Below are 12,512 nucleotides of genomic sequence, written 5' to 3'. Positions count from 1 at the left end.
ATTCACAAGTAGAATTCCACACAGAGAACAGAACTTTTCTGCCTTCTGCTCCTGTTGTAGCTTTCTGCGTCCCCTGAATAGCTGCCCATAGTTTTCAGGGAACAGCTCTGTGCATGTGTGAGGGGTTTGCCCCCCTGACACTGGTAGAGGTGTTCTTATGCTGAAAGTGACTGTAGGATCCTACCCTTAGTACCTAATGTAAACTTGAAAACATGTGAGCCCAGCTTGCTGACTCATTCTCTTCTATCTTCATAGTTTAAACTATGGAAAGTAGTAGTGAGATCACATAATATCTCGTATGGTGAAAAACACAACATTTCTTGCATGTTAAAACACCTGTCTTGGAGGGGGCAGCAAGCAGGTCTGAACAGGTGAATTCATTTTTCTGTATTTTACAAAGCTAATCCCCTGTATAGGAAAGTGTTTAGGAAACTGTAAAGTGTTTAGGAAACACTTTTCTTCTGTCCACACCCAACAAGTATCCCTCAAAAGTGTATATACAATCCACCTAGCTCTGACATTGCTTTCACCTTCCAGTGTTTCTATACAGAAGAAACTATGCACATGATGTAGTGCTAGACAATCAGAAAATTTGCTAATGTGGCATAGCTCTATTTTTCTGTATTTGGAATCTCGCTGAGATGTGGGAAATGAATGCACGGAGCAGTCCGAGAGAGAGGGAAAACCTTTAATGGCATAGTAATACAACATTCAAAAAACAAAACTTTTTACACCAATAAATATATATACACATACACATACATTAAAAGGGTCTCCACCAAACAGAACCCATTTAAAATTAATAAAATGGAGGGGAGAAAGTACATTTAAGTATTACAGTCTCTAACCCTTAACTTCCATACACATGATAGGAACTCAGCGACAGATGCAATGATTTCAAAAGATTTGTCAGACAGCAAAAAAACCTAAGTCATTATTAGACATAGATTTTGCAGAAGAACGAAGGGGACGGATCAAGGCTCCCCAATTCTGTTACTTATTGTACTCTCTGCGCTGAGTTGGGTTTACACCTTATTGAATCAAGGGTGTGGTCTATTGTTTTAAAGTATTGGCTTCGTCTCCATTTTAGCCCACCTCCTAATAGTCTTATTGCTCTCCTCCCTGCGGACCCTTACACCTCAAATTGTTCTCAATTCATAATGTCTAAAATCAAATCCATTGGTATTGATCTGGATTCTTTGGCCAATTCTGGTGAAATGGATTTGGGTCATTGAAGCTCAAGTAATTAATGCTGGCAGCTCTGGAATCTGTTCTCCACATTTTCTTGGTCTTTTCCCCACTCAAGACTCTACGGCCCAGTATTTTTCTAATTTAGTAAATCTCTCACTTCGTAGAGCTTTTATGCTTGTCATTCCAAGGAGCAGTCAGTGCATAAGGCACTGATAAATCACACACACATACACATGCAGAGACAGATAATTTTCATGTATGCATGGCAATCAAAATTTGATCTCTGATTATTATTTTTTGCCTTGGAAGGTCAGTCTACAGATCAAACAAACAAACAAAAATAAGAGAGACAGTAGAAAGGAGTACTGATCTTAGGACTCTATCTCTTTTTGTTTCATTTAACTTGTAGCCAGGCTGTCCACAGAATCATCCAAGCTGCAGAATAATTTGAACTTTATTTGCCACACATCAAGTAGATGCAAGTTTGATAGAATGGGTGAGATGTTATTTTGGATGCTTTTACAAATGGCCAGCGGTGCTAGCAATGAAGGATTTAAAAAGCACAATAATATTCCCTTGGCAAATACTGAGAAACTGAAGAGTTACAACAGGCAGGATTTTGAAGTGCCATAGAAAGCAAGATGATCCCAGTGTCTCAGTGATGGAGGCATTATCATTCATAAATATTGTGAAAGTAAAAAGTGGATCAAAGGTATCCAAATTGCCCAGTAGTAGATACATGACAGTCTCCCTATAATATTCATGAAAGTAGATGCAGTGGGTATTAGATGGATCTTCTGCAAATGCAGCTGAGGCTGCAACCTTCGTGAGCTGCAGGCAGAGCTTTGAAGGACACTTTGTGGTCATAAACTGAAGTTTTTTATTTAGTATAAACAGGACATTTGAAGTTATTGTTTATATGGTGTACAAGTAGGATTAGCTCTGCCAGTGTAAGTTCCAGCAAAGACAACACATTTTAGCAAAGCTTTAGAACTAGGATAGTGGAAAGTCAGGACATCAGTCAGGGCAATGGTCTCCTCTAACATCACAACATGGTTGTGTTTCCCCACTGCTGCTCCACATCAAGTAGCACCTGGTTGGACCATATGAATTTGCCTTATACCCAGGGCCGGCACTTCCATAAGGTGGGGTTAGGCCAATGTCTAGGGAGCCACCAAAGGAGGGCACCGCGCTGGCCTGCTGCCCCAGCCCCACTCTGGTGCCCTTCCCTCACTGAAAGCCCTTTGCCACCACACTTCTGTGTCCTGCCCACTCTAGAGTGCCACAAAGTGCAGTGGACGAGCGCTCCCCAGGCTGGACGTGGCACCAGGTGGCCCTCGGGCAGAGATAAGAGACTCGGTGCCCAGGACTCGGCAGGGGCTGTGTCCCCCCAACCAGTCCATCTCTGCCGGGGCTGCCTCCACTGACCCCACCTCCCTGGACGAGCTGCTGGTGGGGCAGACAGGGGGATGGTGGCTCCCCCTGTGGGGCTGGCCAGAGGCTTCTTCTCTTGGGGGGCAGTGGCATCTCACACGTGCGTCCCCCCAGTCCTTTAGCAAAGCCAGCTGAGCCCAGACTTGACCTGGATGGGCCAGCCGAGCTGAGCTCTCCGAAGTTGAGCAGGGTCGCTCTTGGCCAGGACTTGGGGTGGTGGTGGGGAGGCTCACAACGCAGAGACAGCCCTGCCAGGGTGACTCCACCTCTAGACACCTCTTGCCGGGAAAGCCCTGCCCCACCCTCCGCTTCCCCCTTCGGAGCCTCGCTGCCCTGCAGAGAGAAATATAAGAGCAACAGCCTTTTATTCCAGCTGTAAGTTTTTGTTTGCTTGCACACGTCTTCGGGGAGGGGAGCTAGAGAGATCATGCCAGAGAGAAAGGCAGTCCTGTGTAAGACCAACAGCCTTTTATTCCAGCTATAAGTTGTTGTTTGCTTGCACACATCTTCAGAGGGGGGGGGAGCTAGAGAGAAAATTGGTTCGCCGGGGTGGGGCTCAAGTAGTCAGCCTTGCCTAGGGTGCAAAAAAGCCTGGCACCGGCCCTGCTTATACCAAGTCAGATCATTGGTCCACCTAGTTCATTATGGTCTACTCTCACTGGCAGCAACTCCCCAGGGTCACAAGCAGAAAAAGGACTTCCTCAACATTTGCTGCAAGAGATCGCTTAAATGCAGATGCTGGGGTTAAATCTGTGTCCTCTTTCATGCAAAGCACATGTTCTATCACTGAACCACAGCCTCACCATCACGAGCAGCTACTGACAAGGCAGAGTATATTGGTTTCGAGCCATGGGGTAAGAGGAACAGGGAGACACAAAACAGGACTGTTTATGGCAAGAGTCCTGTGTTTCTGACATGTAGATCTAGCTTTTACATTTCAGAAACTCAAGATTAGCTGTTTGCCTCTTCTTTGCTTCTACACCCTCTCTCTAATCCTGATCAGTTTTTCCCATATCCCAAAGATTCTTTGCCTAAATGACAGTCCAACTTCCTTCCTTACTGTGTGAAGTTGGTGAATTATGAGAACTGCACATTGCAGGTCCACGTCTGGCACACTGTTGTCACTAACAGATGTTGTTAGTATGTTAAGTAGGGAAGAACCTAATTCTAAAAGCAACAATACAATTTTATCTCATGAAGGAAATTCTGACAGAGACAATGCAATTTGATCTCTTGGAATATGAGAGTCACAGTGATATCTGCATTTCCTTCCCAGGTTATCTCACATACAAACCTAAAATAGGCAGGCTGGGGTACTTGATTATTTGTCTTCACCTACAGTTTGTCATGTCTCAACTATCTGTGAGAGATGGAAGGTACAGGAAATTTTATTTTCAGTGATTTTACAAAGAATCTAGGTAGTTTTTACCTCCTAAAAACCTATTGAAACATAAATACAAATAAATTACAGACTCCAGATGTTGCAAAGAGTTCCTTGCGGAATGAATTCTTACTAAAAACTTAACTATTTTTATATGGAGTATGATGTACAAAAATATTAAAACTGTGAGTTAACTAGACAATCACTCAAGTAGACCATGCTTCATTTTAGGTATATACATTATTTTATTTTACTTTTCCTTAATATGTTCTAAAACCTGGCACTGAATCCAAATCAGTGAGCCATGACTCAAAATAAACCCTGTTTAATATCAATATTAATTGGCAAAAGCGAACTCATAAGCTTCCATCCTGATAAGTTTTCTAAAGAAAGACAAGTATAATCAGTGTTCTTTGACAAACAAGGACTCTATGCTCTTGTGGAAATTTCCAAATGTCTTTCACCTTTTTGCATTCTTAAAATACTGAAAGGGGTAGCTCATGATAAAGAGGGATATTGCAACAGTCTTGGTGAATAAATGGTGATAAAAGATGGATTTTTCATTGCGATTTTTTTGCAGATAAAGTCTCTAAGTTCCGCTTGAAGTTGGCTGCTGAATTTGATAACAGTATAGCATTGCTAGGTGCCCTTGTCGATCCAGAAGGATTTGGGGTACATTCCGGGAGTGGGTGGGGAAGTCATGTGATGTCACATGATGTCACCCAAAAGTGATGTCATCATGTCAGTGACGCTGGGGGCAATGCTCTGGTTTTTGGGTGAAGTTCTATGGTAAATTCACCCTCAAACCATAGAGTTTTGCCCAAAAACAAGAGTGTCCCCATGTGATGTCCCTGATGTGATGATGTCATGTCTGGGTGACGTCATCATGTCAGGGACATTGCACAGTAACATCCCTGTTTAGAGGCAGGGTTTCCCCTGCTGGCCAGCTGGTCCACAGCAGGGAGAAGCCCCCAAAAGCAGGGGATCCCCTGCTCAGACCTGAGGACTGGCAACCCTATAACAGTAGTGAGAAGGGGGCTCTGCTTGCACCATCTGGTTCTTTTTTGGACTCTTTTAGCCTGCTCATTCTTGCAGATGTTGACAGGATCCTGACAGCTGTGAAGCCAACTACCTTGTCCCTCGTGGCTGGTAAAATCATGCCACGAAGAGGTGAATGGCCCTTTGAGACAGATTATTAATTTCTCTCTCACACAGGGCTGCTTCCCCAGCTCCCTTGAGGAGGCGATTGTTAGACCATTGCTAAAACCCTCCTTAGATAAAAAGGAACTGGCCAATTATCGCCCAGTGTCTAATCTACCTTTTCTGGGAAGGTAATTGAGCAAGCAGTGGCTGAGCAGCAGCAGCTCCAGGTTTTCCTGGATGAGACATCTGCCCTGGACCTTTTTCAGTCAGTCTTCAGGCCTGGCTTTGAGACTGAGACAGCACTGGTTGCTTTGGCTGATGATTTCCATTTCCATCTGTGTTATGCCAATAAAGGTTTTCTGTTCTGTTCATTTACATCTGGATAAAAGCATGCCAGCCCTGCCCTGTTGATCCTTCTGGATCAATCAGCAGCCTTCAGTACAGTTGACCATTTGGTCCTGATTGACCACCCTGCCACCCTGGGGATAAGGGGCACTGCCCTTAGTTGGTCCTCCTCACTCCTCCAGAGCTCTCAAAGGGTCGCTGTGGGGGAGGAGAGGTCTTTCTGACAAGACCTGAATTGTGGGGGTTTAACATCTATATGCACCCTCTTGTCAAGATTGTCAGGAGGTTTAGAGTTGGGTACCATCAATATGCTGATGACACTCAGCTCTTCCTCCTCCTGGATAAGCAGCCGGTGGCAGGGCTCTCAACACTATCCCAGTGCCTGGATGTGGTAGTCCAATTGTTAAGAGGGAGCTGGCTGAATTTGAATCCATCCAAGACAGATGTCATGTGGCTGGGGAAGACTGAGATGCTAGCTGAAGGGTCACTCTCAAGACTCAATGGTTGACAGCTGTAGATTTGATTTATTAAATTTTTACCCTGCCCTCCCAGCCAAGGCCGGCTCAGATTCTATAAAGAGCCTCGGGGTGTGGTTGGATTCTGCACTATCATTGGATAAACAGGCATCCATGGTAGCATGGTCAGCATTTTTTCACCTATGCCAGGCTGGCAGCTGGCTTCTTATTTGTCTGGGTCAGACCTTGCCACATTGATCCATGCAACAGTCACCTCCAGACTGGACTACTGCAATTTGCTCTACATAGGGCTACCCTTGAAAATGCTTCAGAAACTGCAGGCAGTCCAGAATGCAGCTGCCAGGTTACTGACTGGCACATCATGGTCAGCTCATATTACTCCAATTCTGCAGCAGCTGCAGTGGCTACCAATTAGTCTCCAGATCCAATTCTTAACCTTTAAAGCCCTTAACAGTCTGGGACCCTCATATCTATGGGACCGCCTCTCCCGTTACAACCCCCTGTGCTCCATTTGGTTGTCATCTAGAGGCTTCTTGCAGGTGCCTGGCTCCAGGGTGCTAGCTGTTAGCTGTCACCGGGGAAAGGGCCTTCTCAGTTGTGACCCCCTACCCTGTGGAATGCACTCTTGGATCATACCTGTGCACTACCAGACTTGTTTAGTTTCTGCAGGGCATGCAAAGCTGAATTATTTAGGTTGGCTTTTGGAGGGTAACCACATGTTTGGGCTACTTTAATAGCGATATGGTAATAGTCATGTATTTTAATATTTTAATGTTAATATTTCATATTTGTTATTTGTTTTTATGTTGTTTTTAACCTTATTGGTTTTAACCCTTTGGGTGAGTGGGGACTAAAAAAATCTAATAAATAAATAAAAAATATTGAAGTGGTGTTGCATGCCTCTTAGAACCTGTGGAGGAATCAGTCTGGACAGACCAAAACCCATGGCTTCCTCAGGACTAAAAGTTTCTGTGAATCAACTCTGATTAAGAGCTAGAATGTTCCTCACATTCAGCTGAGGTTCCTATGCAGGGAGGGCCACATTTTGTCCTGTGAATCAGCATTCCAGAGGGTGAAAGTTATTGTGCATAATTAACTTAGAACAGCTAGATTTGAGTCCAGAAGCACCTTAGAAACCAACAAGATTTTCAGAATATAAGTTTTCAGAAATCAAAGCTCCAATACAGTTACCCTCAGAAACTAACCTATAATAAAATACTGTATGTGACCCATGTTGTGATTCTAAGCACAGTTTCTTAGGAACAAATCCCACTGAAATCCATTGGACTTACTTCCAGATCATTGTGTTTGTGGCACAAGTGCAATTCAGGCTTCATTGGTTTGAATTTCAGATGGCCTAGTTAAAATGAAGCTAACGCCAATCCCTTTGCCATACATTGTCAATTTCATGCAGCCACTGCCCCCATGGCTGCTTATAAGCTTGGCTTCCTCTCTGTGGAGAAGTAGCAAACTGACAAGCCAAGCAGTTGGCAGGCTTTGGAAACTGACATAAATCACTCCTGATTTTCCACTGCAGTGAGCTGACCTCCAATGGCCAAGAGGCATGAAGCAGAGCAGAAAGCAGGACCTCAACGCAGAGGTGCTCAGACCACATGATCAGCTTTCTGTTTGGCTTCTGCTCACACATGCCAGCTGCTTCAATGAGGTCACACTGGTCAATGAAGCATGAGCAGTGAAGTGGCTGAGCATCCCCACAGAAGGGCTTTTCAACCTATAACTATTTTTTAAAAATTTAAATAACGTTAATGTGCCATGTGTTTGGCGATTTAGCACCATTTAGGAAATGTAAGAATGTATGTATTCACCAATGGTTTCATATGAAAATGGTAGTATTATTATTCCTGTAATTAGGATTGGTGAGATAAAAGAAGGCCTGTATATTGCAAGATACACAGAGAGAGACATTGTGCCTCTGCGTACAGTGTCCTTTTCACTGGGGCCTGATTGCCTCAGTGTATGTGTTCATTCAGTGAGTTGGAAGGTGAGTTTTTGCAGAATCTTTTGGTAGCACTACCATGAACACCTTTTTAAAATCATAGAACTGTAAGCAAGAAGGGACTTCAAAAGTCACTATTGAACCTTCTGAACTGAAGCAGAATTCATCACTACCCAAAATGTCTACAACAAAGCAATAAATGTAATGGTGAACATGACCTATAATCTTCTGGGCAAAATTCTCCCTTTGTATGATACCCAGAAGTGTAGAAATATAAGGAGGCCTCAAACAAATATAAGCAAAAACTAAAACAATCCCACCCTTCCAGGATCATCTGCCAGTTGAATGCGGGCTTGTTTTTCCTGATAATGGATGAGGATGGTCTTTTGCACAAAATCAACAGTTTCTTCCAGAATACATTGTACAGACTTCCAGTTTTGGCGACTTGCTGTGCGAGTGTGCTCCATCACAGCTCTGATGTGAGTGCCCCACAAACATGCTAATGGGGGGGGTCCAAGTTGACCTTGGACCCCCCCAGACCCCTTCTAGGGGGTCTCAGCCTGGGGCATGAGAGGTGCCTCTCTCAAGGTGGAAGCCAAAGGATTGAGGCACTTTTTTGCCCTGATAGGCCCTTATGGCATGGGGCCAGCATGGCACGAAGAGGCGTACACTGGGCAGAGCGTATAAGGATCCCGAGAAATGATCCTCTCTACATACCTAGCGAATGCAAGTACAAATGTGAGTGAAGCTATGATCCTGCAAATAATCGATAAATCGTTACTAGTAAAGCCGCCCCAAAGCCCCAAACAAGCAGAAGGGGGAGGGGAATGCCCGATCCCGAAAGGACTGAGTTTAAAGCAGGAGGCTGAAAAGGAGGCTCGAAGGAAGCAGATTGTGATGAAATGTGCGGCGGACCAGCAAGAAACCGATAAATTCCAGACTTACAGAGAACTTTTAAACTTTCCTCAGTGAGAGAAAAAATGGTGTTGAAAGCGAAACTTATAATACGAACTGCTAGCACAGCATCACCGGTCACCAGATCGGAAGTAACCACAGACTTTCCCAAACTGACTGCTGTAGCTTTGCACCCTCTACTGGACCAGATGACCAACCTTAACGTCAAGCTGGATATGTTGCAAAAGAAACTCAAATAAATTTCAGTGAGAAAGAAATAAAGCGGATGTTCCTGAAGCAACAATAGAAAGCGGAAGATGGACCTGAGAAAATGGAGGAGAACGAAGACGTTGACGAAGAAGAAGACGAAGAAGAGAGGAGGAGGAGAAAGATGGGGAAGGCTGCAATACCATCTCGAAGAGTCTGGCAAAACTCTTTAATTCTGAAGCAGAACTAAAAATCAATTTGAACTTTGATAAGAGGAAAGGAAATTGCAAAATAGCTTAACTCTGATAGCCTGTTGTCTATTTTAATGCATAACTTCAATTCTATGATATTTACACTTTAGCTAAAGAGATTGTGATTGCTTGCTTGACATTTTTGCATTAGTAATCTTCATGTTCTACTACTATGTTAATAGAGACGGATCAACAACTTTATATGTCTGTATTATGGATCCTTGTTACTCTTATTTTAGGTTTTTCCATTACCCTGACCCTGTAGTTTTGTAGATTAGAAAAATAAAAATTTTTAAAGACAGAATACATTGTACAATCACTTGTAACCATATCAACCATTGCAACCTGGGTTATAAACCATCTTAATTATGAGGGTGATTTATCATATCCCTTGACCAACTCAAATTATCTAGGACATTGTTCAAAGAATAAGGACATACCAAGAAGCCACAAACAAACAGGATTTTTTCCATGATAGGCTGCCTATATGTGTTCATGGTCTACTGTGTGAGGAAAACATGCTCCTCCTCTCCTTCCCGCTCCCACGGCTCAGTGAGACTGAAGATGGAAGTCTTCAGCTAACTCCTGTTAGTCATGACATCTGAATGTGGATGCCTTAGCACACTGAGGTGTGTTTCTTTCTCATTAACTGGGACTCTTATCCACAGCTCTATTTTATTAGGGCACCACACAAGAGGTGGTGGAATCCAGTGTGCGAGCCCAACAATAAACCAGGTTCAGGCCTATCACAAACACCATTTTTTGTTTGTGATGTCTGAATGCAACCAAACATTTCTGTCACGTTTTTTAAAAATTAAACCAGGTGAAGTATATCAGGCTTTATCAGGCCTCTGTAACTTGAGACCCACTGATTGCACCCCATGGCAATGTAGTGTGTCTTTTAAAAAAGGCTTTCAAAACTTTTTTTCTCCCTGAACTTCTTTTTGCACACATGGACAGGTCACAATAACAGGAGGTTTAGGGATGTCATACATGACTGGTAGACTGTGATTGACTTTGCACACTGTTAATGTATTTTATTCCACACCACAGGAGTGATAACACTGTTAGACATGTATTTTATTCCACACCACAGGAGTGAGAGTTCTTTTCCTTTAAAACTACTGGATGCATTTGGAATAAAACCTTGGGTCTTGCCCCACCCCACATGTGGCTCAGTGGCAGAGTATCTGCTTGGCATGCAGAAGGTCCCAGGTTCAATCCCCGGAATCTCCAGTTAAAAGAACCAGTCAGTAGGTGATGTGAGACCCCGAGACCCTGGAGAGCTGCTGTCAATCTGAATAGACAATACTGACCTTGATGACCAATTGTCTAATTCAGTATAAGGCAACTTTGTAGATTCACACACCCCGCCACTTTTCTTTGTCAACAGGTGTTGGCACCTTGTTTCCACTTTTTCTTCTACATTGTCCCCATTCCTCCAAAATACAGGGGAATTGCACTCCTACCTCCTTAGTTTAAAAATGAAGATCAGCTCCTGTTGAACTGATTGGCTGAGCTTTTCCCCCAGTGTCTTTTGACCCCCATGAACATTTTTAGGCTCGTCTCTAGTTATCACATTCCCCTATCTTAGTGCTTAGTGGGTCTTTTGGTTCAAAGACAGCATCAACAGATATGAGGATATTTTCTGATCCCTCATATATTCCATAGTACAAATCACCCTCTTCCACTTTGGGTACAAAACTGGATTCCAGTAGCCCAGCCCCCAAATCTATAGGCAATGCCCCATCTCTCGCTATGGCAGGAACAGGTTGATATTTTTTGTTTGGTTCCACTGTCTTTTCAGTGCTCAGACCCTGACTGTCCCCCATGAGGGAATCAATCAAAGCAAAATCTTCATAGGAAGGAAGTTTGAATCTCAGCTGGCTTTCTGGTGGAGTGCAGAGGTTTGGGGTATCTTTGCACCTTTGTAGAAATGGACTATTAGAAGTTGATTCCACTGAAGATGTGTCCATGTCCTCTTGGAAAGAGGCTAATGGTGCCTGCCTGTGCAGCACCTCAGATTGGCTGGAAGATAAAAAAACATAGTTCACTGAAGGAAATAGTTTTCAAGGCTGATCACTGAGATATTTTGTGTTTCAGCTAGCAAGTTTACTGTAAATCATGTAGGGTGTATGCCAGACTTTCAACAGCAGCCCCTCAGAGCTGAAATGATTGGGGTTTTTTTCTTATTTAGCTTCTCCTCACTAAGGCTAAAAAATGTTGTTGGCTATGTCACTTCAACACTGACATTCTGATCTTCAGACACAGCAATGAGAGGTGAAACGAACCAGATGGCACAACAATAGCAATACTATAAATGGATGAAGTGGTTTTGAATGGACAAAATGCTAGCAAGCATGCATCATATATGTGACTCAGCTGAATGCCAAAGCAAAAATGTTTGACATTTACAGCACAAGCCTGTGCCTGTCTACTCAAAAGCAAATTCCACTATGTTGTATTGGTCTTACCATGTAAATGTGAATGGAATTACAGCCTTATTTTCTCCACCTTCTGTTAGAGTTGCAAAGTTTAGTAGATTAATCAGTTTGATTCACTGATTAAAGACATTTAAAATCAATTAAAAAGGTGTAGATTTTATGCAGAAAATGTTTTTAACCCAAGAAATGTAATTGGCAGGTGCATGTTAGAAGAGGCATTAACTCTTCTCTCTGACACAAGAGAAGGAATGCCTTTTCTAAGGTGGAACTTGACGTGACACATGTATATAACCTTTAATAATATTTTCTCAGAAATATTTCATCCAGATGCAAATTTATGAAGATTTAATTAACACACGTGCAATTAATTGTGGTTTCTTTAATCAGGTGACACCCTTCCCTACGTTTGTGAAAATTGTCTGGTTGTGTGAATTTTAATTCATTATTTTAGTCAGCCTTTCAATTTTTTAGCAATAACCACCCATTCTTGGCCAAGAGGAAATCCAGTAGATATGTAAGCACCTGTCTTATATTTTTATACTCTATGACTGAAACCTTGTTCTATCCGAGGAATAATTGAGTCAAACTCCAAATCCTGCACATCTTGAAATTAGTGGCTGGCCCAGTTAAATTTCAACAAGTTTGTGGCCTAGTTCTCACTGGGTGGTAAAGTCATGTCTGGGTTGTATCACTTCGTACTGAGAGTGAGGGTTCACACAATGGAATGCTTTCCCATCCCCACCCCCTGAGATCTCTACATGTGTAAACTAGTTTTCGAGGAAAGGCTAA

At 43.0% G+C, this 12,512-nt stretch overlaps 1 protein-coding gene across 1 annotated transcript in view; it reads right to left on the bottom strand.

Moving 5' to 3' along the window:
• Positions 1 to 1,246: 1,246 nt before the first annotated feature.
• The window catches only part of BSND (barttin CLCNK-type chloride channel accessory beta subunit), a gene marked incomplete at its 5' end in the record, with an annotated part of 16,472 nt that continues 5,206 nt past the window's right edge, over positions 1,247 to 12,512 (bottom strand). Inside the window, 2 exons of the mRNA XM_015407736.1 lie at positions 1,247 to 1,309; positions 10,902 to 11,307. Of these exons, the coding sequence (XP_015263222.1) occupies positions 1,247 to 1,309; positions 10,902 to 11,307 (469 nt within the window). The remainder of the gene's footprint in view (positions 1,310 to 10,901; positions 11,308 to 12,512) is intronic.

This window comes from Gekko japonicus, unplaced genomic scaffold, assembly GCF_001447785.1.
Source record: "Gekko japonicus isolate JY-2015 unplaced genomic scaffold, Gekko_japonicus_V1.1 scaffold2058, whole genome shotgun sequence".
Taxonomy (NCBI): domain Eukaryota; kingdom Metazoa; phylum Chordata; class Lepidosauria; order Squamata; family Gekkonidae; genus Gekko; species Gekko japonicus.
The sequence above is the reverse complement of the archived record's forward strand: the minus strand, read 5'-3'. Positions and strand labels throughout refer to the sequence as shown.